At 43.9% G+C, this 26,833-nt stretch overlaps 1 protein-coding gene across 2 annotated transcripts in view; it reads left to right on the top strand.

The window, feature by feature from the left end:
• Window positions 1-26,833, top strand: part of arhgef2a (Rho guanine nucleotide exchange factor (GEF) 2a) — a 92,290-nt gene that overhangs the window by 45,386 nt on the left and 20,071 nt on the right. For both annotated transcript variants that reach the window (XM_080735809.1, XM_080735810.1), the window contains 12 exons: window positions 8,255-8,417; window positions 12,675-12,742; window positions 13,199-13,262; window positions 13,799-13,934; window positions 15,711-15,820; window positions 16,879-17,022; window positions 17,905-18,155; window positions 19,293-19,418; window positions 20,020-20,137; window positions 20,847-20,923; window positions 22,103-22,274; window positions 23,082-23,158. In XM_080735809.1, coding sequence (XP_080591935.1) covers window positions 8,255-8,417; window positions 12,675-12,742; window positions 13,199-13,262; window positions 13,799-13,934; window positions 15,711-15,820; window positions 16,879-17,022; window positions 17,905-18,155; window positions 19,293-19,418; window positions 20,020-20,137; window positions 20,847-20,923; window positions 22,103-22,274; window positions 23,082-23,158 — 1,506 coding nt within the window. The remainder of the gene's footprint in view (window positions 1-8,254; window positions 8,418-12,674; window positions 12,743-13,198; window positions 13,263-13,798; window positions 13,935-15,710; window positions 15,821-16,878; window positions 17,023-17,904; window positions 18,156-19,292; window positions 19,419-20,019; window positions 20,138-20,846; window positions 20,924-22,102; window positions 22,275-23,081; window positions 23,159-26,833) is intronic.

Consider the following 26,833-nt stretch of genomic DNA (forward strand, 5'->3'; position numbering starts at 1 on the left):
AGAGCAAACAGGAAGCGCTTTCACAAGCCGCTCTTCCCACCGGCTATCACTGATTGCGAGAGACGCTCGGGCTTGGAATGAATCACGCATACACGCACATGCACATACACATGCGCACACACACTAGAGCAGGGGTCTTCAACAGGGGGTCCAGGACCCCTAGGGCAGTACAAGCACACAACGCCTCGCTGTGCGAGGCGTTGTGTGCTTGTAATTGTATATCTGCTGTTTTCACTACTGTTGTGCGACAGCCTTGTATGATGAAGCAGGGCTTTACTTTGCGAAGAAACTTACACATTTGAAACTTGGAAATACAAGGTTTCTTCCCGACAGTGACGATATTTACAACCCCGTATTATGTTCGTGTGCCCATGGATTCTTGGGACATGAAAAGTGTGCCCATGCAGAAAAAAGGTTGAGAAACACTGCCCTAGGCGGTCCTCAGAGTTACTACAGGGGGTCCTCCAAATCTTTGCGTGATAGAAACTTTCTCCTTTTTTATATTAACCACTTGAACCCTAGCGTCCATATTCGGAGAAATGTAACCAACAATAGCAGATCTACAAGCTCTCGCGCTGCGAGGCGTTGTGAGCTTGTAGATCGACTATTTTTGGCAAAGAGCTTGGGTGTAGAGGGGGAAAAAGAGCAGACTAAGAACAGAGTGAAAGGTCAAGTTTATTAAGTATTGACGGTTCAAGTGGTTAAATATCCGAGAACACACATTGACATGAATCCAAAATACACTGACGATTGTGCTGTCAAACATTTAAACTATATGGAATCTATGAACCGGTTGTGGGGGTCCTTGCTTCATCTCTCTCTCAACTAAGGGGTCCTTGGCCTGAAAACGTTGAAGACCCCTGTGCTAGAGTATCTATGATATTGTATCGTCATTGTTTTGGATGCATACTTGCATACCATAAGAACTCCATTTTGCATGTACTGTACGCCTGTGCCCCTGCTATGACAAGTGAATGTCCCTTACAGGGGTCATCAATATGTCCATACACGGACAAATGTTTCCATGGCAAGACTTTGTTTTGTCCGTGGCAAATTCTAGATTTTCATTATAATTTTCTTAATTTCATCCCAATTACTGAATGTCGAGTCTCCAGGTTTCCGGCGAAAATATGTATGAAACTGATTTACTATGACACTGTGGCATAGTAAATCAGTGGTGGAGTCTAGTATTAGTGGTTCTCAAATATTTTATCCCTGCAAGCCAAATGATGACATGATAACGTCCTCCGGTGACTCCGGTGATGTTCAGAACTAGCCCAGATCACAGCCCGTTTGGGGATGATCTTGACGTCGCGACACTGTTGTATGATTAATTAGGTATGTAAGTGCTTATTGATTGGAACACGGCAGCACAGAAGATATCCTTGAAGGTTGGGTCTACTCCTACACCTCAATCACACTCAGAGACAAAGACATTTTGTCTGACGAGAGAGCCTTATGTAACAGCCCTGACGCTAGCATTTAACTATCACACGCACGCGCACAGCCGCACACACGCACGCACGCACGCACACACACACACACACACACACACACACACACACACACACACACACACACACACACACACACACACACACACACACACACACACCATACTTGTGAGGACATCAACATTTTAGGAGCGTCGATTTTGAAAAACAGCCAATCTACAAGCTTGTAGATGTGCTGCAACAATCATGCTCGACTCTATTTCTGACCCCTAAACCTAACTGGTAAAATGCCTAATACTAACACTAACCCCCAACCTGAATCTTTCCCTAATTGTCTCTAAAAAAAATCTTTTTTTATAACATTGTCTGTTGTGAGAAGCAGGATCTAAAATTCTACAATATTATGGGGACACAATTAGTAATATACTGTAATAAGTAGCACACATGCACGCAGCCACGCACACACACACACACACACACACACACACACACACACACACACACACACACACACACACACACACACACACACACACACACACACACACACACACACACACACACACACACACACACACACACACAGAGAGAGAGAGAGAGAACAGTGTGTTTATTGTCTGACTGCGGTCAGACAGCCTTCTGCTTTTACAACCAGAGACGATCACATGCATTGATGTGATCATCTGTCTTTAAGGCTCCCCCCCTGCTTCTTGAATAGCACTCTTCATCCCATAATCAGACCTAGTTCATCCCACAGGGGATATTCCGTGTTCAGCTTCATTCACACCAGTGCCTTCTCACGGTGCGGTTAGGGGTTAACGGCCTTGCTCGGGGACACCTCGGCACATTGCCAGCGCCGGGGGATTCGAACCTGGGACCTCTCTCTCTCTCTCTCTACCCCTACAGCTATGGTCGCAGTCCCAATCTCCAGTTTGAGGTACTGTTTTCTGTTATTGTGTAGGGAAAGCTTTCACTGGGAATAGTCGATCGACAAGCTCACAACACGTTGCGTTGGACAGAGATGCATGGAGTTTAATTGGTTCATTGAGTTTTCCCTTTTCTCAATTATTTATGCATAGACTGTGCCTCAAAGGTGGCAAATGGCGTGAACTTGTCGATTGGCTATTGTCAACATAAAAAGACATGATAGAATAGCACCACTTAGGGAGGGGTTTAAGTGGTCGATGGCAGTTGCGGAAGACGTGTTTTTTTGTTAAAACATTAAAGCTCTATATTCTGAATGTAATCATTGCTATCACTATTGAGTGTTTATTCAGTAATAGGGGTCTCCCTGGGCCCTATTATGATCCAGGTCTTATGCCTTATGCCTTAACTTCTTTACCTTTTTTTCACTATTTTGAAAAACATTTTTAAATACTTCAAATGCGGATCTACATCTGCACGTTGTGAACTTGCAGATCAGCTATTTGAAATATTTAAAAAAACAAAAACAAAATAGTAAAAAAAGGCAAAGAAGTTAAGGCATAAGGCATAAGACCTGGATCATAATAGGGCCCCCTGTCTCTCAAGCTCTTAAATATACAGAAAATACATTTTCATTTTACATTTTCAGATTGTTCTAGTTGCAATTCTGTCTGCTCATTTCTTTGTGTCATCACTTCCAATTTCACCTGTTTATCCCGTATGCTGTGTGAGTTCTCTCTCCTGATTGGATAAAACGTGTATCCTGGCCTGAAAATGTATTTTCTGTTTACTAAAGAGCTGGAGAGACATGGAGACTCCTGTTACAGAAGCAGGGTTTGGCAACCTTTTTGAAATTAAGTGTCATGTTTTTATTTTCTAGATAGTCAGTGTGCCATGTAACGTTTTAATGACACACCATCAAATATTCAGGCATATTTTAATTGTCAGGACATTGTTATAACCATCATTAGCAATAACCCACCTATCTCCCTGACTCCCTCCCTAGTCAAAGTTCAGAGTTTTAATGAATGTAGAATTATGTGCAGGATGTAATTTGCTGTAAATTAGGTGACTTTGTTTAATTGACCACGTTTAAAAATGTATATTCAATTTTAAAATAAAAGTCCTCTCTCTCAGACTTCTGCCAGTGTGCCAGCTGTGATCACCCTCCCCTGTGCCATTGTTGGCACCCGTGCCTAAGGTTGCCTACCCCTGTTCCATAGCAATGATTACTATCACATTATAGAGCTATTTTACACTTAGTCTAACAAAAAATAAATATCACTTACCCTACAGTACTGTAGAGCGAAAACAGAAAAGCCATTAGTATATGATTTTTGGGGGTTCCTTACATCACAGTGTGACAATTTAAGGACTTTTAAGACCTTTTTAATACCGCTAAAAAGAAAAGACCATGACTGTGTCAAGTAATCAACAAACTATACTAAATTGTATAAAAACTGGCCAACATTGACCAAATTGACAAAAAATATCCACAATTTTCCAACGTCCCATTATGTATTGCGCAGAAGGTTTGCGGCAGTTCCGGAGTAGTAGCCGAGTGTGATCTACAAGCTCACAATGGTTGCATCTGCGACGAGACGTGAGCTTGTATGTCAGCTGTTCTCCAGATGTGTCCCACACGTAATTGTACAGTAAATTCTCACGGAAACATGTGGATACGAAATAGGCCAAAAGATCTACAAGCTCACAACGCCTCACCCTTGGAGGCAAGCTTGTAGATCGGCTATTTCCACAATATTTATCTGTGGAACTGAGGGCTGACACGTGGTCGTTTCGTGGCCAAATGCATATCAATGTAGTGCATGGGTGGGCAACTTTGAGAGGGCCACTATATTTCCACCTTCACTCCAGAGGGCCACATTGCATATTGCTACTTTCTACTGTGTCATATCACATACAAAAGAAGCAAAAATAGCAGATCTACAAGCTCTTTTGAGCTTGTAGATCGGCTATTTTTGCCTCTTTTGAATTGGAATCCTGAATTATTGTTTTGTTATTTATCATTGGAATCCTGAAATGTAACATTTTGATTCAATGTCAAACGCATTTAGTTATATGCTCATGTTAACTTTATGAACCTAAAAAAAAAAAAAAAAAACATTTTAATACTACTATACTAGTCATTAAGCTACTAAGATAGACTGACGGAATCAAAGCAGGTCATGTTTGGAGCTGAAATCAATAATATATCAGTATTTCGGTATTAACCTGAGGGCCGCATTAAGTGAAGGTGGGGGCCGCATGTGGCCCCCGGGCCGCCAGTTGCCCATGTATGATGTAGTGGATCTCAACCTTTTCTGGATCTGACCCCACTTGACAATCTCGAAAGCATACGCAGTTCAACCATCTGACAAATGCAAGTGTTGTTCCAGACCCTAGACAGCAGTGGTTCCCAAACACTGGGTCGGGACCCATTTGTGGGTCGGGTCCCTTTATTTTTTGTTTCCTACATTTTGTTTTTAATTATTATTATTTCAAAACATTTTCAAAAAACATTCCCAAAAAATGCAAACAATTTCATGAATTAAAAACAAATGCAATATATATATATATATATATATATTTTGTAATTTCATGAGGAAATAAAAGAAAAATCGAAGAAATTCCATTAGAAAAAAGTTTAAGAAGTAGTGAAGTGAAGATAGCCGATCTACAAGCTTCTAAAGCAGCGCGAAGCGACGTGTTGTGCTCTTGTAGATCTGCTATTTTCACTAGTTAGGGTCCCGAGCAAACATCTAATCTTTCTTTTGGGTCTTGACCTGAAAGGTTTGGGAACCACTGCTATATAGAGTGTGCCAATTGTAGTCCTATAACGGCCATATTTTGGGTCAAACACAGGTGTTTCAATTGTTTGATTGGCATAGAACTAATGATCTACTCCAATCAGAACACCTGTGTTTGACCCAAAATATGGCCGCTGTAGGACTACAATTGCCACACTCTATAGCATTCGGATATTGTGGAATAGTGGTCTAGCTATGTGAGACCACACTGTGTTTCACTCTTGCACGCTCTCTTGTCATTCTAACCGTTAGAATGAAAATATGACTACTATGATGGGGGCCAAACATTTGTGCTATAGGAACTTTTTGTTCACTTTTTGAACCCTGGCATCCCTACTCTGGGGGTCACAGGCGACTCACTGGCTTACAAAGTGTCGCGCTGACACTCTGAGCTTTTTTATCTGGGATTTTCAGCGAGGAAAAAGAGCAAATCTGTTTTTTTTTTGTTGGTGAATAACTTGTTGACCTTTCGTAGCAGAGTCCTAGCAGCTCTGTCAGTATTCCCCCGGCGGCCATTCGCCACTTTTGTTTTAGCAACAACTTCCTCTCCCCACTGCAGGCCTGAAAAGAGGAAGTGTGAGCATGCTACTTCCTGTTTGCTGAATGCAATCAGTCCAGCACAATTCCCCCTCGCAACGTGATTTGATCTCCACGCCTCAAACTGCATGGTGAAAACACTAGGTCAGCGGTTCCCAACCTGTGGGGCTGGGCTCACTTGCGGGCCTTGAGGGAGGGTATTGCAAGTTGTCTCCCAAATAATTGGCAAAACACTACGGTTTTATTGATAACATAGCATGAATATAAAAAATACAATAAGGTAAAAAAGAAAATATGACACATATATATTTATTCCTTGAAAACTTGAAAAGTGTGTTTTCATATTGAGCATGGTAAGTATACTATGCTGGTTCTTTTGATCCGAGCAGGAGCACAATGGATTGATTGATCATTCAAATAAACATGCTCTGAAAAGGCACCCATTCTACCAGATGGGCTGAGAACCACTGAACCAGGTTGACAACATTTTGTACCATATTGTGACAGTTTTTATGTTGCTTGATTCAGTATTTAGATATTTGATATTCATTATAGATTTTATCAGACATGCCCCTTGCTATACAAACCCATCGTAACTTCAAACTCCTTTTTAACCACGATAGATTAATCGAAAACACCTTGGTTCTGGTGACTCATACTGCCCTCTTAATACATGGGGGGCCATGTTTTTTCAATTCATTTTTTTCATTATGGGGAATGAAAATGAGTATGAGTCACTGGCGGAACAAGTCAACACCGCACCGGTAAGCAAGCCACAATGATCGGCCTGAGTAGATGATAAAAACAACCCAATAGCACCCTTAGTAGCTAGCCTGACAGTGTGTCGCGGGTTCAATTCCCGTTTCCGATGACCTTTGCTGCATCTCTCCCCATCTCCGTCTATCTGTACTGTAAGCTATCAAATCAAAGGGAGAAAAGTCCCCAAAAAATAGATGTAAAAATGAAAAAGGTATTTACAAAAGACTATAAACACTCACTCATTTCTCACAATGTGTACTTGAACAGGCTGTCTGATTCATTTGCTCCCCGAGGTGATGTCACTTAGTAGTGCTGCTTTAATCCCACCCACCACAGGGAGATGTCTCTGGACCGTCCATCATGTTTTTTTTATTTGTTTATCTGTGTATCGAAAATATCTATGTCTTATGTCTGAGTTGTACTTAGTGCTTAGTTCTAACCAGCATCCCTGTGAAGCAGTTCATTTACTTTTAATGATGAAACTAAGAAAGCAAGCGGCAAACGGGACTATTATAGCGTACGTGGCCAGTCAAGAGTGGATACGGAAACAATTTCTGTGTTTGAATGTGCGTGTGTGGAAATGACCAGATATTATAGCAACTACGAGATCCATGCTCATACTATTTTTTTGCTAATAGGGTGTGCCAAATGTAGTTCTAAGAGCGGCCATTTCTTGGGTAAACACAGCCTTACACAGGTGTTCTGATTAGACTATAGCATTAGTTCTATGCAATCAAACAATTGAAACACCTGTGTTTTGACCCAAGAAATGGCCGCTAAGGACTACAATGACGTAGCCGCTGGCACACACTATACACACAAAGTAAAATGTACTGTAGGACAGTGTTGTTTTTGACAGCAAATTTTGATTTAGTTTTAGTCATAGTCTTTTGAATAAAATCTCATTTTGTTTTAGTCATAATTTAGTCACCTGAAAAGTTTTAGTTTTAGTCTAATTTTAGTCGACTAAATATCATAAGATTTTATGGCGACTAAATCTACAGTTGATTTAGTCAACTAAAATGTATTTTGGCAGGCCTTGATGGCATCGTAATGACTGATTTTACGCTTGGTTGTGTGCTGAAAATAGCCGATCTACAAGCTCACAACGCGTCGCAGCGCGACACATTGTGACCTTGTAGATCTGCTATTTTCAGCATGCAACACCTGAGAGCAACCAAACATAAAATGACTCTTCAGCACTAGTCCCTCCCCAACATTTTAGTCTAGTTTTTATTTTGTTGATGAAATTGTCAATATATTTAGTCTTAGTTTTAGTCATCACAGCTTAGTTTTTATTTAGTTTTCGTCAGTGAAAAAAACATAGTCGACAAACATTTTTCGCCATAGTTTTAGTCGACGAAATCAACACTGCTGTAGGAGCAGTTTGCACCGCTCAATAATAGGCACTATTATATATTATATGAGCACTGAACAGTAAAACAGTAAAACTGAACAGTAAATAGAAACCAAACTTTCCAAAGTTATTGTGAAAAGCCAAGTTTTTTTACAAAATAAATGAATATGAAGTTTTCCTACAGTCGGGCACATTGACGAATTACAAGCTCGGAATCTATGGCGTTTCGATGCGTTGTAGTGTATTTATCAGAAGATTAATTTGTACAGGCGGGAAATGGAAAGGATTCAGAAGCTCGTGCCAAATTAATTGCGATTATCTCACATAATTAGGATCAGGCGATTATGTAACGATTGTGACGGGCCTTTTCGGGAACTGTTGTAACACGTACCGTTTTGCATGTCTGTCTTCCCCAGAACAAGGAGAAGGAGAGGATGAGGGAGAGGGAAAAGGAGGCGCGGGAGAGGGAGGCGCGCTACAGCAACGGCCACCTCTACACCTCCCTGACGGTGTCCGGGACCACACTGTGCACCGCCTGCAACAAGAGCATCACCGCCAAGGAGGCCCTGAGCTGTCCCAGTGAGTACCACCACCACAGTAACTAATAACTAGCCTCTAGCATCACTGCCAAGGAGGCCCTGAGCTGTCCCAGTGAGTACCACCACCACAGTAACTAATAACTAGCCTCTAGCATCACTGCCAAGGAGGCCCTGAGCTGCCCCAGTGAGTACCACCACCACAGTAACTAATAACTAGCCTCTAGCATCACTGCCAAGGAGGCCCTGAGCTGTCCCAGTGAGTACCACCACCACAGTAACTAATAACTAGCCTCTAGCATCACTGCCAAGGAGGCCCTGAGCTGTCCCAGTGAGTACCACCACCACAGTAACTAATAACTAGCCTCTAGCATCACTGCCAAGGAGGCCCTGAGCTGCCCCAGTGAGTACCACCACCACAGTAACTAATAACTAGCCTCTAGCATCACTGCCAAGGAGGCCCTGAGCTGTCCCAGTGAGTACCACCACCACAGTAACTAATAACTAGCCTCTAGCATCACTGCCAAGGAGGCCCTGAGCTGTCCCAGTGAGTACCACCACCACAGTAACTAATAACTAGCCTCTAGCATCACTGCCAAGGAGGCCCTGAGCTGTCCCAGTGAGTACCACCACCACAGTAACTAATAACTAGCCTCTAGCATCACTGCCAAGGAGGCCCTGAGCTGCCCCAGTGAGTACCACCACCACAGTAACTAATAACTAGCCTCTAGCATCACTGCCAAGGAGGCCCTGAGCTGTCCCAGTGAGTACCACCACCACAGTAACTAAGAGCTGTCCCAGTGAGTACCACCACCACAGTAACTAATAACTAGCCTCTAGCATCACCGCCAAGGAGGCCCTGAGCTGCCCCAGTGAGTACCACCACCACAGTAACTAATAACTAGCCTCTAGCATCACCGCCAAGGAGGCCCTGAGCTGCCCCAGTGAGTACCACCACCACAGTAACTAATAACTAGCCTCTAGCATCACTGCCAAGGAGGCCCTGAGCTGTCCCAGTGAGTACCACCACCACAGTAACTAATAGCTGTCCCAGTGAGTACCACCACCACAGTAACTAATAACTAGCCTCTAGCATCACCGCCAAGGAGGCCCTGAGCTGTCCCAGTGAGTACCAACCACCACAGTAACTAATAGCTGTCCCAGTGAGTACCAACCACCACAGTAACTAAGAGCTGTCCCAGTGAGTACCAACCACCACAGTAACTAATAACTAGCCTCTAGCATCACTGCCAAGGAGGCCCTGAGCTGTCCCAGTGCGTACCACCACCACAGTAGCCTCTGAAACCAAAGCTTATTTTGGCGGAAGAAAAATAAACCTGGGCAATCGCGTTAAAATCACTGTTGGAGGAAGTGTAGAATTTCGCTAACCAATCAATGTGCAGAGGGGCGTCGCACCAAATGTGTTGATGTCATGACGCAGCAGCATTCTCTGAGCCCTTTGCTGTGTCCTCTCCTCAAAATGTGTCCAAACGGCAACTACAACCAGGTTGTTTTTTTTGGGAGGCTAACTAGCAAGAATTACAACTATTTGGAGACATGGCTGAACCCACCACCACTCCATCAAAATCCATCACGGACGTGTGCTGACTCTGTGGGGAGATGTTTAGTGACCCCAGAAGCAAACACAATTTATTCATTAAGAATGACAAGCAGGACTAGGTTTTCAGTTGGCGACAAAAACCCTTTGGACAAGCCGTTGAGGGAGGGGGAGGAGGAGAGGAGCAGAGTGGGGTGGGGGGAGGAAAACACATGCTATTGGCCGGAGACTCCCGGAGAGATACTCCGGGTCCGCCCATCTACATACAGAAAGTGTCCGCGTTGGCTTAGAGTGCCACCAGAGTAACTAAGGAGTTGTATTTAAGTACTGAACTTAAAGGTTTCAGTTTCAGTTTTCATGTATGTGACAGCCTTCCTCAATCATGATCAAGTGGGGGCAGGTCTTGGTGCGCGCAAGGCCCGCCCCCACTCGACCATGTTTGGAGGAAGGCCCCACTCTATCCAGGAGGAAAATTTGTCACCCAACAGTTTTTTAAACTATTTTTTTATTCTTTTATTTTTTTTGCGGTGCTAACCGCTCCTACATCTGGCTTTGTCTGTTTGTATGTATGTACGTACGTACGTACATATGTCCCACATTTGGCTCATTGACCAAGTTTTGCGGGACGCTTAATGAAATGAAAAAGCACAGCTCACTTCACACTGGGTGTGATTCTTTTAAAGAAGATTTCACATTTTGTATAGATTTCTATGAATGCGAGAACAATGGCTTCCATTACAGCATAGTGTCTTTCCAGGAATAGAAAACCTGCGCTTTCTAATAGCTTGGATTCCCCATCGATGATGTCACTGGTAGGCTGCGGAATTCTGAACTGCCCACAGCCCTCCTCTGAGACACACAGACAGAAATAGTAGACAACAATGGTAACCAAAATATAATGAGAAATGAGAAATTAATCGTATATAGTAATACAAGTACACACACACACACACACACACACACACACACACACACACACACACACACACACACACACACACACACACACACACACACACACACAGGCCTACTGCAGCTTTCATCTAAGGGTGTTTGTCGGTGAGTGCTGGGGTTGAAAGTCATTTGACTGCTCTGCTGCAGCTGACTTCCTGTTTGAGTGTCTTGAACAGGAAGTGAAAGCAGTAACTTTGTACCACGGAGGATGAGGTCAGACAGAGAACAGCAGAAAGACGACACAGCAAATCATTTAGATAAACCACTGGTTCTCAACCTGTGGTCCGTGGACTCCCAGGTGTCCTTGAGGGCTTTCCCAACAAAATGAGCTAATACAGCATCAAACACTTTAAAACAGCGGAGGCCAGTTGCATTAAGCAGGTGACACATGGTCAAATTTGGTCTAAACTCGCCACCTGTTTGATGCAATGGTGTGAGAATGAGTTGTCCTCTCATATCTTTCTATGGGCTGCTGTCGTTTTCATGCCACGGCTAGAAGAGGGTCTGTCTTTGAGACAGACACGTACATTGTATATTTAGTGGTCTTGGAGGTTTTTATGTTCGTTCTTTTTAGTTTGATTGTCATGGCTGCCAATTCCAACCTGATATTGTGTCTGACTTCCGATTTATCCAGACCATACTGAATAACTGCCAGCTTGCATGAAGCCTTAAGACTAGGACTTAAGTTTAACATGAACAGGTCAACATCACCAAAGAGGATGCTACGATCTCCGACCATGCAGCAGCACATCCCTTGGGCTCGACCTTGTTCCAGGAGAAGGTCTTTGGATTGAATTTCCACAGGTCATTGAAGATGTAGTCATATTTGCTATGAAATATGTACAACTCTCCATCCTAGGCAAAGGCTGAATGAAGCCTGCATTTGTTCTGGACGAAGCTGTGCAGAAGGCATGTTGGCAGTTGGTCTCTGTGTCGAACCCTCTGATGTGTATGTTGTAACCCCCAAATACAAACATCTTTGTCCCGATGATGGTTGCAGAGGTTGCATGATGTATTTTTGTATTCTGAAAAAAAGTGGTGATATCCGTCTGCATTAACTGCCAAAAACGTGAATCCCTTAAAAATCCTGTTGTACCACCCTGCCACGCCCGTGAATCCCGTGAATAAAAAAAAAAAAAAAAAAAAAAAAGGTTTTTTTTTTTTAATTTTTTTTTTCAAAAAAATTTTTTTGGACCCCAAAAACGTTAGTAGGCATGATAGCGATCGCGAAATTGCTTGTTTAACCCCCATACAACCCCCATACAACTCAGGTAGCAGACCTCCAAGCTCACAACAGTGTAAAACATAATGGCTGCTATCTCATGAATGCCTGAACGGATTTCCATTCGGATTTTTTTGTTTGAAAGCTGTGAGCAATGTGGACACACGTGGTGCATTATCTAGGCATGGGTGTGCATGATCCGTGCACTATGAATTACATGGAAGTCTATGGAGACGAATGGCAGTTAAAGAGTACGAAGGTATTGTTAAATGGCAGCATATGAGTTAATTAAATACCGGACTATTTTGGTGTTGTCCAACTTGTAGAAGCCATTAATGTGTCCAGTCCAGTTTCCACATGCATGACCCCAAGACAGGCTGAGTGTTTGTCCTAACGTTGTGTCGTCTCTTCAGCCTGTAACGATATGTCCTAACGTCGTGTTTGTTTCTTGGTCTTCTGTGCAGCCTGTAACGATATGTCCTAACGTCGTGTTTGTTTCCCGGTCTTCTGTGCAGCCTGTAACGATATGTCCTAACGTCGTGTTTGTTTCCCGGTCTTCTGTGCAGCCTGTAACGTCACCATCCACAATCGCTGTCGGGACACGCTGCCCAACTGCACCAAGATGAAACAACGGGTAAGACACAAACAGAGCAAACTCTCATGACCCTTTGCCACTGAGAGAACTAAGCTGAACTGTGCTGTGTTACGTATTCCACGGGTTATATGGATTTGTTTCCATGTGCTTCCACGAAAAGGTTCTGAGAGCCCTAATTTATAATATAATACGGTACATTAACCACTTTAGTCCTATTTTATACCCAGCCTATTTGAAAATAGCCAATCTACAAGCTCACAACATGTCGCATTGTGGCGCGTTGTGAGCTTGTAGATCTGCTAGCCTATTATCTGCTATATACTTAAAGTACATTTTTGCTTGTAACAGAGAATTTCTATAATGCGGTATTGATACTTTTATTTGAGTTAACTTAAGTTACGGTAAGTTAGATTCATGGGTTACACTTTGTAGTTTAAAAGAGCCATAGCACCACTGAAGTCTAACATGCCTGTACTGATGTTTTCCTCTCCCCAGCAACACAAGCTGGCCCTGATGAGGACCAACTCAGCCCTCCAGAACGTGACGCTACGCAACAAACGTAAGGTTAATTTTCTGCAGTAACTAAACTACTTTTACTTTACTGGAGTATTTCCAATTGTCTATACTGTAGTTACATCTACTCCATTACATCCATCTCAGAGACACATATTGTGCTTTTACTCCACTACAATTATGTGAAAGCTTTAGTTACTTTGTGGATTTTGATTAGGCCTATTATTACAAAACAAACCTTAACCATGTCAGCCCTTTTTTAAACCTTGGCTATTTGAAAATAGGCGATCTAAAAGCTTGTAGATCTGCTATTTTCAAAAAAAGTTACATTTTAGGCATAATGATAACTGCATATAAATGAGTACTTTGACTTTTGGTACTTCAAGTATGTTGATGCCAACAATACTATGTACTTTTACTAAAAGTCAGTTTAATTACCAGACTATTTACTTGTAACAGAGTGTTTCTACATTGCAGTATTGAGTACTTTTACCATCTCTGATCACCGTTGATGTGCATTTCAGGTCATTGTTTGCGATTATTAAACTGTATAGAAACAATGTTTACCTTGTAAACCCGCAGACCCAGTGATGCGAGAGCGACCCAGTTCAGCCATCTACCACTCTGACATCAGCCTGCGTCAGTCCCTGCTGGGCGCCCGTAGGGGGCGCTCCAGCCTGTCCTTATCCAAGAGCGTCTCCACCAATAACATTGCAGGGTGAGTCTCAATAGTCTCTGCCAATAACATGGCGTTGTTGTGAGTCTCATTTCCATTGCTTCTGAACTGTTTGTCATGCTGGACCCTCAGATCCTTAACCCATTTAGGCCTAGAATTGTTGAATGCTTTAACCAGTGAAAAATAACAGATCTACAACCTCACAGCGTGGCACCGAGTGCTGCGCTGCGAGCTTGTAGATCTGCTATTTTTGAAAAAGTCGTGAAAATGTGTGCAAATCTTTGAATATATGTATTTTCAAAGCGAACGTTTGTAACTCAAATTTTGCTTCTGGGTGGTCCCTGGTACTAAATATTTTGAGATGCAGGTCCATGGCCAAATACATATCATTTTGGGGGTCCTTGACATGAAAATGTTTGAGAACCACTGACATAGTAGTTTCTCAAGAACAGACTAACTGAGCTCCAGTTAAGTGAAAAGGACCTTTTCTTTGACGATGGCTGGCCAGATTGCTGACATAGAAACATAGGTTTTTCAAAAAACCTTAGAAGGTTATAATTATAATTTTCACGATTTTTCAAAAAATAGCAGATCTACAAGCTCGCAGCGCGGCACTCGGTGCCGCGCTGTGAGCTTGTATATCTGCTATTTTTCAATAGTTAAAGCATAAAATCATCATCATTCTTCGAGAGTGAGGTCTAGCCAACACCAACTCGGGATTCCTGGATCGCTGCCGTCCACAGTCTCCTATCCAACATCAGGTTCTTGAGCTCTGCAGTGTTGTGAGCAGAGCTGTCGCGCCGCAGCACGTCTACATAGGTGGTTCGCCTTTTTCCCCTCCTGGCTTTGCCCTGGATTGGCTCCCATAGGGTCAGTTTATTAGCCTCCAGCTCTGGGTGCCTGACACAGTGTCCTGCCAGCCTCATCCTTCTTCCTCTGACCTTGTCCGTGACCCGTGGTAGGTCTCCATAGAGGTCCACATTTCTGATGCGGTCCGTCCATGTGACACCTAGTGCCATTCGTAGCATTCTTGTGTAGACTCCATCCAGGGCTTTTTCCTGTTGTGCTGTGAGGGTCCATGTCTCAGCCCCATACAGCAGCACAGACTCCACAGTAGCTATGAACAGCCGCCTCTTAAATAAAATAATGATACACAAAATGTGTACCCGTTTTAATATACCACAATATGCCATGCCACACCTCACCACTAGCAGGCTATGATATGGAACAAAAAAAAATAGGTGCGGTATTTTAATCCCTGCGGGCGGGAACAGGCGGTCAAAATAAAGCCAGCGGACCCCGCAAAATACTGCACTCTCCCGCAATAAACCAGACATAGAGCTTATATCTATACCTTAGCAAGATGTGAATATGTAGAGAGTGTAATTTCCCTATTGCGGCAGAGGGCGGGATTGTTCAGAAATCAAGAGGGAGTGGGCGGTAATGGGATTAAAAAATCCCATACAGTAGCTGACACTCAAGACCTTTTTTTCGGTTTCATAATCATTTATGTATCATCATCACTGTTATTATTTACGTAAGATAAGGTGGTAAACATTTGTATTTGTATTTTTTCTTTTGGTGTGCGTGCTTGCGTTTGCACGCGTGTGGGGTGTGTGTGTGTGTGTGTGTGTGTGTGTGTGTGTGTGTGTGTGTGTGTGTGTGTGTGTGTGTGTGTGTGTGTGTGTGTGTGTGTGTGTGTGTGTGTGTGTGTGTGTGTGTGTGTGTGTGTGTGTGTGTGTGTGTGTGTGTGTGTGTGCGTGCGCGCGCGCGTGCGTGTGTGTGTGCGTGCGCGCGCGTGCGCGTGTGTGCGCGTAGGCACCTGAACGATGACTCTCCGTTGCGACTGAGTAAGATCCTGTCTCAGTCGACAGACTCTCTCAACGTGAGGAACAGAGCCATGTCCATGGAGTCACTCAATGACGAAGGTAATGCTTCATATTTAGACCTGCACACTCATCTGCCCCAATTATAAATGCAATTTATCCACAACGTTTCGGGCCTAGGCTCTTAATTGGGTCAAACTCGAGATGTCTGTACCTCACCCACCTAAATAGACACCCATCACGGGTCATGTTATCAATCAGTGGGTGGACAAACGCAACAGGGTAATAAGGTAAAAAAAATCTAAGAAATGCAGTGTTCAACATTTACATACCGGTATCCACAAAAACAATCTATAGATTACATAATTGTAATTATCAGATAACTTAATCTTGGGCAACAAGAGTTACATTATAAAAAGTGGTATATTGGAAAGTCCTTGTTCATTCCTTTAGCGTGTCAATCCAAAGATTCCTGCTGTAGCAGCAATCTATTGAGATCTCCTCCTCCGTCTAGGGCATTTTACATGTTCAATAACCTGATATCAAAGAGAGGCGGACATGAAGTGCATTGCAACTGAGCTTTTTTTTAATCTTGGATGCGAATGCTGCATCTGTGTTCTGAACCCTTTGAAACTGGGAAAGCATCTATTTTGATTGTCTTAAGTACCAGCTCTTATGCCTTAACTTATAGGCCTGTCCTTACTGTCTCCCACCACCAAACCTTTCGTCAGAGAGTTCCGACTTTCGACGTGCAGCTTTCCGAAATCTAATTCGGGGTAATGCTTTTCAGAAGATAGTTGAACCGGACCTTTACGACTAAAGGTTCGTGGTCAGTGAACGTATGGACAGGCCTTCATGTTAAGGCATAAGACAATCAAAATAGAGCAGAAGTACTGCAGCAAAAGCAGCAGATCAACAAGCTCAAAATGTGTGGCTTTGAGCCGCATTTTTAGCTTGTTTATTTGCCACTTTTGACAGCCTACTTTTGTGTGGCGCTGTAGTCAGTGAGATCAAGTAGCGTGTTAATTTACGAAAGAAGCTCAGGTTTTTGGCCGACAGCAACAATATATATATATAACAACAGATTTTTCCGAAAACTGATAGTATCTAGAAGGTATTTGTAGAATGGTCCTCAGGTCTTTGGTTGTGTGTGTCCTCAGGGGAGATGAACTACGTGTCCATGCTGGAGGAGCTGGAGATCGAAGGGCGTGACTTCGAGGTGGACTCCTGGAGCATGGCCGTGGACTCTGACTACCTGCAGACACACCGCAAGGACGTCATCAAGAGGCAGGACGTCATCTTCGGTGACAGAAAACTTTTGCCCTACTTTCCCTCCGCTGCTAGTTAGCGGCTGCTTGTTGACGTGAGGTTTTTGACGCAGGGGAGATTGACGCAGATTGACATGCGTTGGGCTGCGGACCACCATTTGATAGTATTTTTATGTCTAGCATCCTAAGGCTGTATATCTATTCCCATAAATATAGACGGATCGCACAGCACAGTTCAGGCTGTGACGCCAATGACAAGGTTTCTCAGTAATCAATAGCGATGTCAGGTTGAATTAGAACTCCAGACATTCTTTCTTTTACATTATGTATGATATTTGAACAATGTTTTGATGGTTATTTGACTTAAAATGTTTCTAGTATTCAGAGGGCCTTTTAACAGCTTTGGGTTTTATGGTTCAACAAGTTTCAAATGTCCATAACTTCTTCAAATATGTTCCAATTTCAACAAATGATACTGTACATCATATGAAAGCTTAGATTCTGTACTTGGATAATCTGTACAAAAATTAAAAATTACCAATGCAGACTTAACTTTTTTTTAACTTTCCTTTAACACATTTAGAACGGGTACACATTATTGTGTATTATTATTTTATGCTTTAACTAGCTCCAGGGACCCCCATGCCAGAAGCAAAATTTTAGTAATAAACGTTCGCTTTGAAAATACATATATTCAAAGATTTGCACCCATTTTCACGACTTTTTCAAAAATAGCAGATCTACAAGCTCGCAGCGCGGCACTCGGTGCCGCGCTGTGAGCTTGTATATCTGCTATTTTTCACTGGTTAAAGCATTCAATAATTCTAGGCCTAAATGGGTTCATCTCATGCTCAAATTTGGGACGGTTGGTTAAAAAGTGTCCCCCCAGGCCGTGACAGTGCTCGTTGGTGTCCTCAGAGCTGCTGCAGACGGAGCTGCATCACATGCGCACGCTGCGCATCATGGAGCGCGTGTTCCGCCAGGGCATGCTGGAGGAGGTGCACGTGGAGCCGGCGGTGGTGCACGCCATCTTCCCCTGCCTGGACCGCCTCACCGCGCTGCACGGGCGCTTCCTGGCGCAGCTGCTCCAGAGGAGGAACCACAGCCTGCAGCCCGGCTCCACATACAACTTCACCATCACCCAGCTGGGAGACGTGCTGATAGAGCAGGTACCAGGGCTGGCTGCTAGGGCATTCACAAATAGTGATGTTTAGTATTCAAATTATTGAATTATCGAATATTTATCTGCGGAACCGAGTCAAATTAAACGTAAAATACCTACAATTCCAAGTGCTTGTCAGGGTGGGGGTCCCCAGTTCATATACCGGTATGTTTATTTTGGGGGTCACGGCCTAAAAAGTTCTGAGAACCCCTGGTATAGAGCATTAACAAATTCATCCACCAGGGGCATTGACAACTCATTCTTATGACTTCCTATCTAGCCAAGCTTTATAAACTATATATTTTATATATATATATGTTTTAAAGAGAAAACAAAAAAAATAAAAAATAAATAAGCGAATATTCGACTTGTGAACAACATATGACGTATGACTTTGATATTCAAATATTTGAACATTTGAATATTTGGTGAATGCCCTACTGGCTACCTGTGTTGCATTGGTGACTCAATGTTTGGGGGATGCTATTTTTGAAAAATCTTGATTTATTTCTTTTGCAAGTCTTTGAAAATATCTTTTTAAAAGCGAACATTTGTAACTCAAATATAACATGTTTTGAGATGGTTGTCCGCAGCCAAATACATGTCATTTTGGGAAGTCCTTGACATGAAAAAGTTTGAGAAACACTGATTTTGAAGACATTTATACATTTATCGTGTCAAAGATATTTAAAGACTTGCACAAAATGTTCAAGATTTTTCAAAAATAGCAGATCTACAAGCTCGCAGTGTGGCACTCTGTTTTGATACTAGTTCCAGAATGATACATTACTCATTGAAAACTATATTACACATTGATATTAGTGTATTTCACACAACTTAACATGTTTAAAACGTAATTAACAAAAAACGTTAGCACAACCGCCATAGCACGACCTGCAGTTTATTGCTTTTATGCAGTATATGGATGGATTGATGAATCAAATGGAAAGACAGACGGACATGCCAAATTACACCCTAGTACTGTAGTTGACAGCCTTTCTCTTTCTCTCCGCCTTTGTTGGTTTGTTTGTGTGTGTGTGCGTGTGTATGTGTGCGTGTGCGTGTGTGCGTGTGTGTGTGTGTGTGTGTGTGTGTGTGTGTGTGTGTGTGTGTGTGTGTGTATGCGTGTGTGCACGCTCACCAGTTCTCTGGCCAGTGTGCAGATGAGATGAGGAAGACGTACGCAGAGTTCTGCAGTCGGCACCCGAAGGCCGTCAAGCAGTACAAGGAGCTCCTGGCCCGAGACAAGAGGTTCCAGTGTTTCATACGGGTAGGAGCGACACACATTACCCTTCACTGTCATGTGAAAACCCTTACTTTTCTGCAAATGTGAAAAAAGAGAACCTGTTTGTTAAAACAAGTGTTAGATAGCTCTATATTCTGATAGTAATCATTGCTAAAGAGTGTTTGTTCAGTAACAGGAGTGTCCCCTTCTCTCCAGCTCTTCCATAAACAGAAAATAATATTGTCAGGTCAGGATACCAATTTGATCCAATTAGGAGAGAGAGAGAGAAAAGTAGGGCATGAACACTCATGGAGCCAAACACGTCCAGGAACGAGATATGCACCAGAGCCGAAGAAGGCGTCTACCTTTCTATGTCTATGCCTCTAACCTTTAGGCCACCGCTGCCCCAAATGGACCCTTGCAGGTCCATTTTATTCCATTTGTACACTCTCAGAGTTAAATTGAGGACACTGAGTATTGACAGTGTAGATTATGGTCAAGCAAATTGATATATTTTATTTTTATCTTAATGGGGGTGCATGAGTGAAAGCGTATCAGTCCTAGGGAACCTTGAAATACATTAAAAAAAAAGGTTAAATAATGCTCTATAACTTTTGCCCCACCTCTCTCTCTTCGGATTGGACAGAGGTTGAGTCGTGGTCACCTGCTGCGTCGCCATGGCATCCCAGAATGCATCCTGCTGGTGACTCAGCGAATCACCAAGTACCCGGTCATCATCCAGCGCATCCTGGACAACACCAAAGGTCAGCTCCTCCTCCCCGCTCAAGGTGGAGGGGGCTTAAATTTAGGCCTAGAATTATTGAATGCTTTATCCAGTGAAAAATTGCAGATATACCGGTACAAGCTCACAGCGCGGCACCGAGTGCCGCGCTGCGAGCTTGTAGATCTGCTATTTTTGAAAAATCGTGAAAATTCGAATTTTGACCCGAGTGTCTTTTGAATCTTTCTAAGATCTTTTGAAAAACCCATGTTTCTATGTCAGCAATCTGGCCAGCCATCGTCAAAGAAAAGGTCCTTTTCACTTCAGCTGGAGCTCAGTTAGTCTGTTCTTGAGAGACTACTATGTCAGTGGTTCTCAAACTTTTTCATGTGGAGGACCCCCAAAAGGATTTGTATTTGGCCACGGACCCCCATCTCAAAATATTTAGTTCCAGGGACCACCCAGAAGCAAAATCTGAGTTACAAACGTTCGCTTTGAAAATACATATATTAAAAGATTTGCATAAATTTTCACAACTTTTTCAAAAATAGCAGATCTACAAGCTTGCAGCGCGGCACTCGGTGCCACGCTGTGAGCTTGTATATCTGCTATTTTTCACTGGTTAAAGCATTCAATAATTCTAGGCCTAAATGGGCTTAAATGCAAGAGGTTGATGGAGGCTGATGTTTGCAGCGCTGCTGCAGTGTTCAGTTGAAACATGTGTCATGTGGTGTTTGCTCTTCCTCCTTCAGATGATGAAGAGGAGGCCGCCTCCCTGGCCCAGGCTCTGTCTCTGGTCAGAGAGCTGCTCACTTCAGTAGACCAACAGGTACAATAACACCTCAACACTAGTCTTTTATATATGTTATGTCACTTCAGTAGACCAAGTATGTACAATAACACCTCAACACTAGTCTTTTATATATGTTATGTCACTTCAATAGACCAAGTATGTACAATAACACCTCAACACTAGTCTTTTATACATGTTATGTCACTTCAGTAGACCAAGTATGTACAATAACACCTCAACACTAGTCTTTTATACATGTTATGTCACTTCAGTAGACCAACAGGTACAATAACACCTCAACACTAGTCTTTTATACATGTTATGTCACTTCAGTAGACCAAGTAGGTACAGTAAACATAGATTGATATATTACCTTTATTAACCCACGGGGGAAATTCATGTCCTCGGTGAGCATACTTTGGTGAGACCGTTCCCTTACAAGTACATGTACAATGAGTAAACATGAGTAAAAATACATAACTACTGGCAGCAAAATTTAGGCTACGTATGCAGAATATCCCATTTCAAGTTTTCAAATGTACAAACACATTTTGAAAATAGCAGATCGACAAGCTCACAATGTGTCACATCGCGATGCATTGTGAGCTTGTAGGTCAGCTATTTTCAAATTTCAAGTAGGGCATTCACGAATAGTGATTTTTAGTATTCCAATTATTCGACCACAAAGTATTCGAATAGTCGAATATTCGACAGGACTGGCCAAACTGTCAAATATTAAGTAAGCAAGAGGCGAACATTGTGAAAATAGCCGATCTACATGCTCACAACGCCTCGCGTTGCGTGGCGTTGTGAGCATGTAGATCTGCTATTTTCACAATATTTATCTGCAGAACCGAGTCACATTAAATGTAATACCTTGTCAGGGTGGGGGTCCCCCGTTCAAATATGTTTATTTTGGGGGTCACAGCCTAAAAAGGTTTGAGAACCCCTGGTATTGAGCATTCATCCACCAGGGGCATTGACAACTCATTCTTATGACTTGCTATCTAGCCAAGTTTTATAAACTATATATTTAAGAGAAAACAATACAAAAATAAAAATAAGCGAATATTCGACTTCGGTGAACAACGTCGAATAGTGACTTTGATATTCGAATATTCGACTATTCGAATATTTGGTGAATGCCCTAATTTCAAGTAAATCTACTTAGTTACTCTCCACCCCTGCAAACTGACCGTCCTGCGTGGGTTCCAGGTGGTGGACCTGGAGAAGTCCCAGCGTCTGCAGGAGATCCAGGCCAGGCTGGACCCGCGGGCGGAGACCAAGGTGCGGGGCGGGGGCCTGTTCAGGCCGGGGGAGCTGCTCCGCCGCTCGCTCATCCACGAGGGACCCCTGCTCTGGAAGACCCCCGGCTCCAGGCTGAAAGGTACACGGTACACTGAAACCTTATTGGCTCTGAGGGACACAACAACGGGCCAATCAGAAGCACTGATATAACGGCCATATATCGGTAGTAGGTGATATTTTTTGCATGTTCGGTAGAGGCCTGTGGGTTACAAACCAGCTTAAATTTGTAGTGAAATTGAATGCAAGGGGGCACGGTGGCACAGTCAGTAGCACTGCCGCCTCACAGCTAGAAGGTCCTGGGTTCGGTTTCCGCCCAGGGATGCTTTGGGTGCTGGGGGCGTGTTCCCTCCTCTGCATCATCAGTGCCCACACCCTAGGTGGGGTTGGCAAAAGGTCCTTTCTGTGTGGAGTTTGCATGTTTTCCCTGTGTCTCCTAGGGTAGGTACCCTCACAAAAAACATGCAGTAATCCTGGTCTCTATAATGCCCCCCCCCCTGCCTCCTCCTGATGGAGGCGATGAACTGGTTGGAATAACGTGTTCCTTCCACTCGCTACATCCAGCTGGGGGAAGCTCCTCCCTGTCAGGTGCTAAGAGGCTCATGCACGAGCTCATGCATGAGCTCAGTTCGGGGCTTTCCCCAGGTTGGCAGAGGGAGCGGAGAGCCCAGGATTGCAGCTTAGGAAATTGGCACCAAGTACAAAAAAAATTTAAAAAAAATTGAATGCACTCTCACTAAGTATTTTGTGTGTGTGTGTGTGTGTGTGTGTGTGTGTGTGTGTGTGTGTGTGTGTGTGTGTGTGTGTGTGTGTGTGTGTGTGTGTGTGTGTGTGTGTGTGTGTGTGTGTGTGTGTGCGTGCGCGCGCGCGTGCGTGCGTGTGTGTGTAGATTTGCAGGTCCTTCTCATGACAGACATCATGGTGTTCCTGCAGGAGAAAGATCAGAGATACATTTTCCCATGTCTGGTAAGAAACACGAGCATGCACACGCACGCACGCACACACACACACACACACACACACACACACACACACACACACACACACACACACACACACACACACACACACACACACACACCAATTAACAGCCCGATGTTCTCAGACAACGCTTACTTTGCGGTCACCAGAGACTTTGTGAAACATGTGCTGCAGGACAAAGAGGTTCAGCATTTCATGGAATGGCTTAAAGATACGTACAGTCCCCATGAACATCTTTGGGCCACTTTGAACAGGATGAGTTCTGTGCCTGGGTCACTTCCTGCCCACAGAAAGTACGACCTTTCTGACATGAATGCCATCGCTCGCGTGGCGCTTTGGAGTAGTCATGCTGCTAATGGTGCATACCATGCATGTACTTCAACGGTTAGAAGAGAGGCATGTGTTTTGGGGGCTGGTGAGCTCCAGTGGCTGTTTCAACAATATCACCTCGTGGCAAACAAGTTTGATCCAAAGGTTGATGACATTTCCATTCGGTGCATTGAGGCAGTTCTAAATTTCAAAGCACTGCATTAATCATAGGGATGCCACCAACGTAGGGCTGTCGTCTAAAATTCGACTAATCGACTAGTCGTTTTAAGCCCCCGGAATCGACGGCAATTCACCCTTTGTCAAGTCCCGCCCGTTGTCCCGTCCCTCTTCACACCCATTGGTTGCTGTGTCTTGGTGGGACACTCGGTGGGACACTCCATCCACTACTATTTTAATTCACGTGCTTCATATTGTTATTGTGTGTGTTCAATTCTAATTTCAAACTTGGTTTCAGTAAAATGGAGCTGCTCAGTGGCAGTATAGTGACTTAGCATGTTTTTAAATGTTTTTATTTCTCCAAAAAATATGTTTTAGCAAAAAAGAAACAAGGCAGATAGAGCCTCCTGGTTGGTCAGTCAGGGACCAACCAGAAGGCTAACAGGCTTTGCGTGATTTTTAGGGCAAAAACTGTAGGAGTAGTGTCCAAAAAAGATTTTTTTAAATCGGCCAGATAGTGGCGCTAGATGGGACAGATGCATTTTGATGGCATGACTGTAGAGATACTGTGTACCGCTTTGCGTGATTTGTAGGAGCAGTGTCCAAAAATGTGTTTTGCAAGAATCGGCCTAATGGTGGCGCTAGAAGAGGGCCATGTGATAAATGAGGTTGTGGTTTGGCAGCCAAGGAGTGTGTGTTTAAAGTTGGCGGTGGCGGAGATATGAGTAGGGCAAAAGTGTGACGTGTGACAGACAGACAGACAGACTGACAGACAGACAGCCGGTGGAGGTTTTGATGGTAACAACCAGTAAGACTCCCTAATCGGGAGATAAGCGACCGTAGGTCACATGTATACACAAAGAGGGGTGGGGTGTCCGCGTTACCGGGCCCGGCTCTCCCGGACGCTCCTAGCCCGAGTTACGGCATTTTATGTGAGCTGCAGTGGAGGGGGTCCTCCACTGGGGGGCGCCACCACTTTTGCATCCGTTCTGGAGCACCAGGAGTCGGTGGTCCCCGGGAATTCCCCGTGAGCAGCCCCGTTGGGGTGGTCATTTGGTCATTTTTGCACATTTGGTCATTTTTTACATCTGGGGGTCCCCCAGGGACCCACCAACGTAGGGCTGTCGTCTAAAATTCGACTAATCGACTAGTCGTTTTAAGCCCCCGGAATCGACGGCAATTCACCCTTTGTCAAGTCCCGCCCGTTGTCCCGTCCCTCTTCACACCCATTGGTTGCTGTGTCTTGGTGGGACACTCGGTGGGACACTCCATCCACTACTATTTTAATTCACGTGCTTCATATTGTTATTGTGTGTGTTCAATTCTAATTTCAAACTTGGTTTCAGTAAAATGGAGCTGCTCAGTGGCAGTATAGTGACTTAGCATGTTTTTAAATGTTTTTATTTCTCCAAAAAATATGTTTAAGCAAAAAAGAAACAAGGCAGATAGAGCCTCCTGGTTGGTCAGTCAGGGACCAACCAGAAGGCTAACAGGCTTTGCGTGATTTTTAGGGCAAAAACTGTAGGAGTAGTGTCCAAAAAAGATTTTTTTAAATCGGCCAGATGGTGGCGCTAGATGGGACAGATGCATTTTGATGGCATGACTGTAGAGATACTGTGTACCGCTTTGCGTGATTTGTAGGAGCAGTGTCCAAAAATGTGTTTTGCAAGAATCGGCCTAATGGTGGCGCTAGAAGAGGGCCATGTGATAAATGAGGTTGTGGTTTGGCAGCCAAGGAGTGTGTGTTTAAAGTTGGCGGTGGCGGAGATATGAGTAGGGCAAAAGTGTGACGTGTGACAGACAGACAGACAGACTGACAGACAGACAGCCGGTGGAGGTTTTGATGGTAACAACCAGTAAGACTCCCTAATCGGGAGATAAGCGACCGTAGGTCACATGTATACACAAAGAGGGGTGGGGTGTCCGCGTTACCGGGCCCGGCTCTCCCGGACGCTCCTAGCCCGAGTTACGGCATTTTATGTGAGCTGCAGTGAAGGGGGTCCTCCACTGGGGGGCGCCACCACTTTTGCATCCGTTCTGGAGCACCAGGAGTCGGTGGTCCCCGGGAATTCCCCGTGAGCAGCCCCGTTGGGGTGGTCATTTGGTCATTTTTGCACATTTGGTCATTTTTTACATCTGGGGGTCCCCCAGGGACCTGGGGGTCCCTGGAGCTCCGGGGGTTGTAGTTTGGCAGTCAAGGAACGTGTGTGCAAAATTTGGCATGGATCGGGGCAACGGTTGCGGAGATATGAGCAGGGCAAGAGTGTGACGTGTGAGGTGTGACAGACAGACAGACTCACCCTACACTTTGTGGTGGTTTTGATAGTAAATGCGACCTACGGTCGCAATAAACAACACCACCCACATGAAATCTTTTTGTAGTTTGTTCTCACAAATCTTTATATAGTAAAGATGTGTGGGCTCGCTGAAAGCATTATGTTCTCCCAGGCCAGTATGTTCTCCTGAAAAGGTTATTCTCCTAAAAAGAAATGTCATTAGCCAATGAGGGAGCAGCGAGCCCACACTGTCTCGTAGGAACAGTATTTCTAGTTGCACACATACATTCTTGGTTGTTGACAAGGAGCGCACAAACCTTTCCAATGAGAGGCTGTCCCGTGTGGTTACTGATGAACACCTGTCTGTCCAGGCCGTCATCCAAGGGAGGCAGGGACGTGCTGGCCATTGGGAAAAGCGGGACAACTCCTGAACGGCCGGTTCATTCCCGGCCGGTCCAGGCCGGCCATTAGGAAAAAAAATAGAAATAAAATGTCGGCCTTCGTTCCATTTTGGGGGCTGGGCTGTCATCAAAGTAAATCGTCACTGTCGGGCAGAAACCTCGTATCTCCAAGTTTCAAATTTGTAAATTTCTTCGCAAAGCAAAGTTCTGATTCATCATTTAAGGCTGTCGCACGAAAGTAGTGAAAACAGCAGATCTACAAGCACACAACGCCTCGCGGTGCGAGGCGTTGTGTGCTTGTAGATCGGCTGTTTTCACTAGTTTAAATAATTTTTAAAATGATAAATACAAAACAAACAGTTTTGGACATACAAGGTTTCCACCCGACAACGATGAAATTTAACTCATGTAATTGGCCCACTGGCTTGTCACTTGTCATGATCTGAAATAGCAAATCTTTGAGTAGCAGCAGCGCTATAGAGAGAGATCTCTCTCTA

Source organism: Nannobrachium achirus, assembly GCF_963921795.1.
Source record: "Nannobrachium achirus genome assembly, chromosome: 10".
Classification (NCBI taxonomy): domain Eukaryota; kingdom Metazoa; phylum Chordata; class Actinopteri; order Myctophiformes; family Myctophidae; genus Nannobrachium; species Nannobrachium achirus.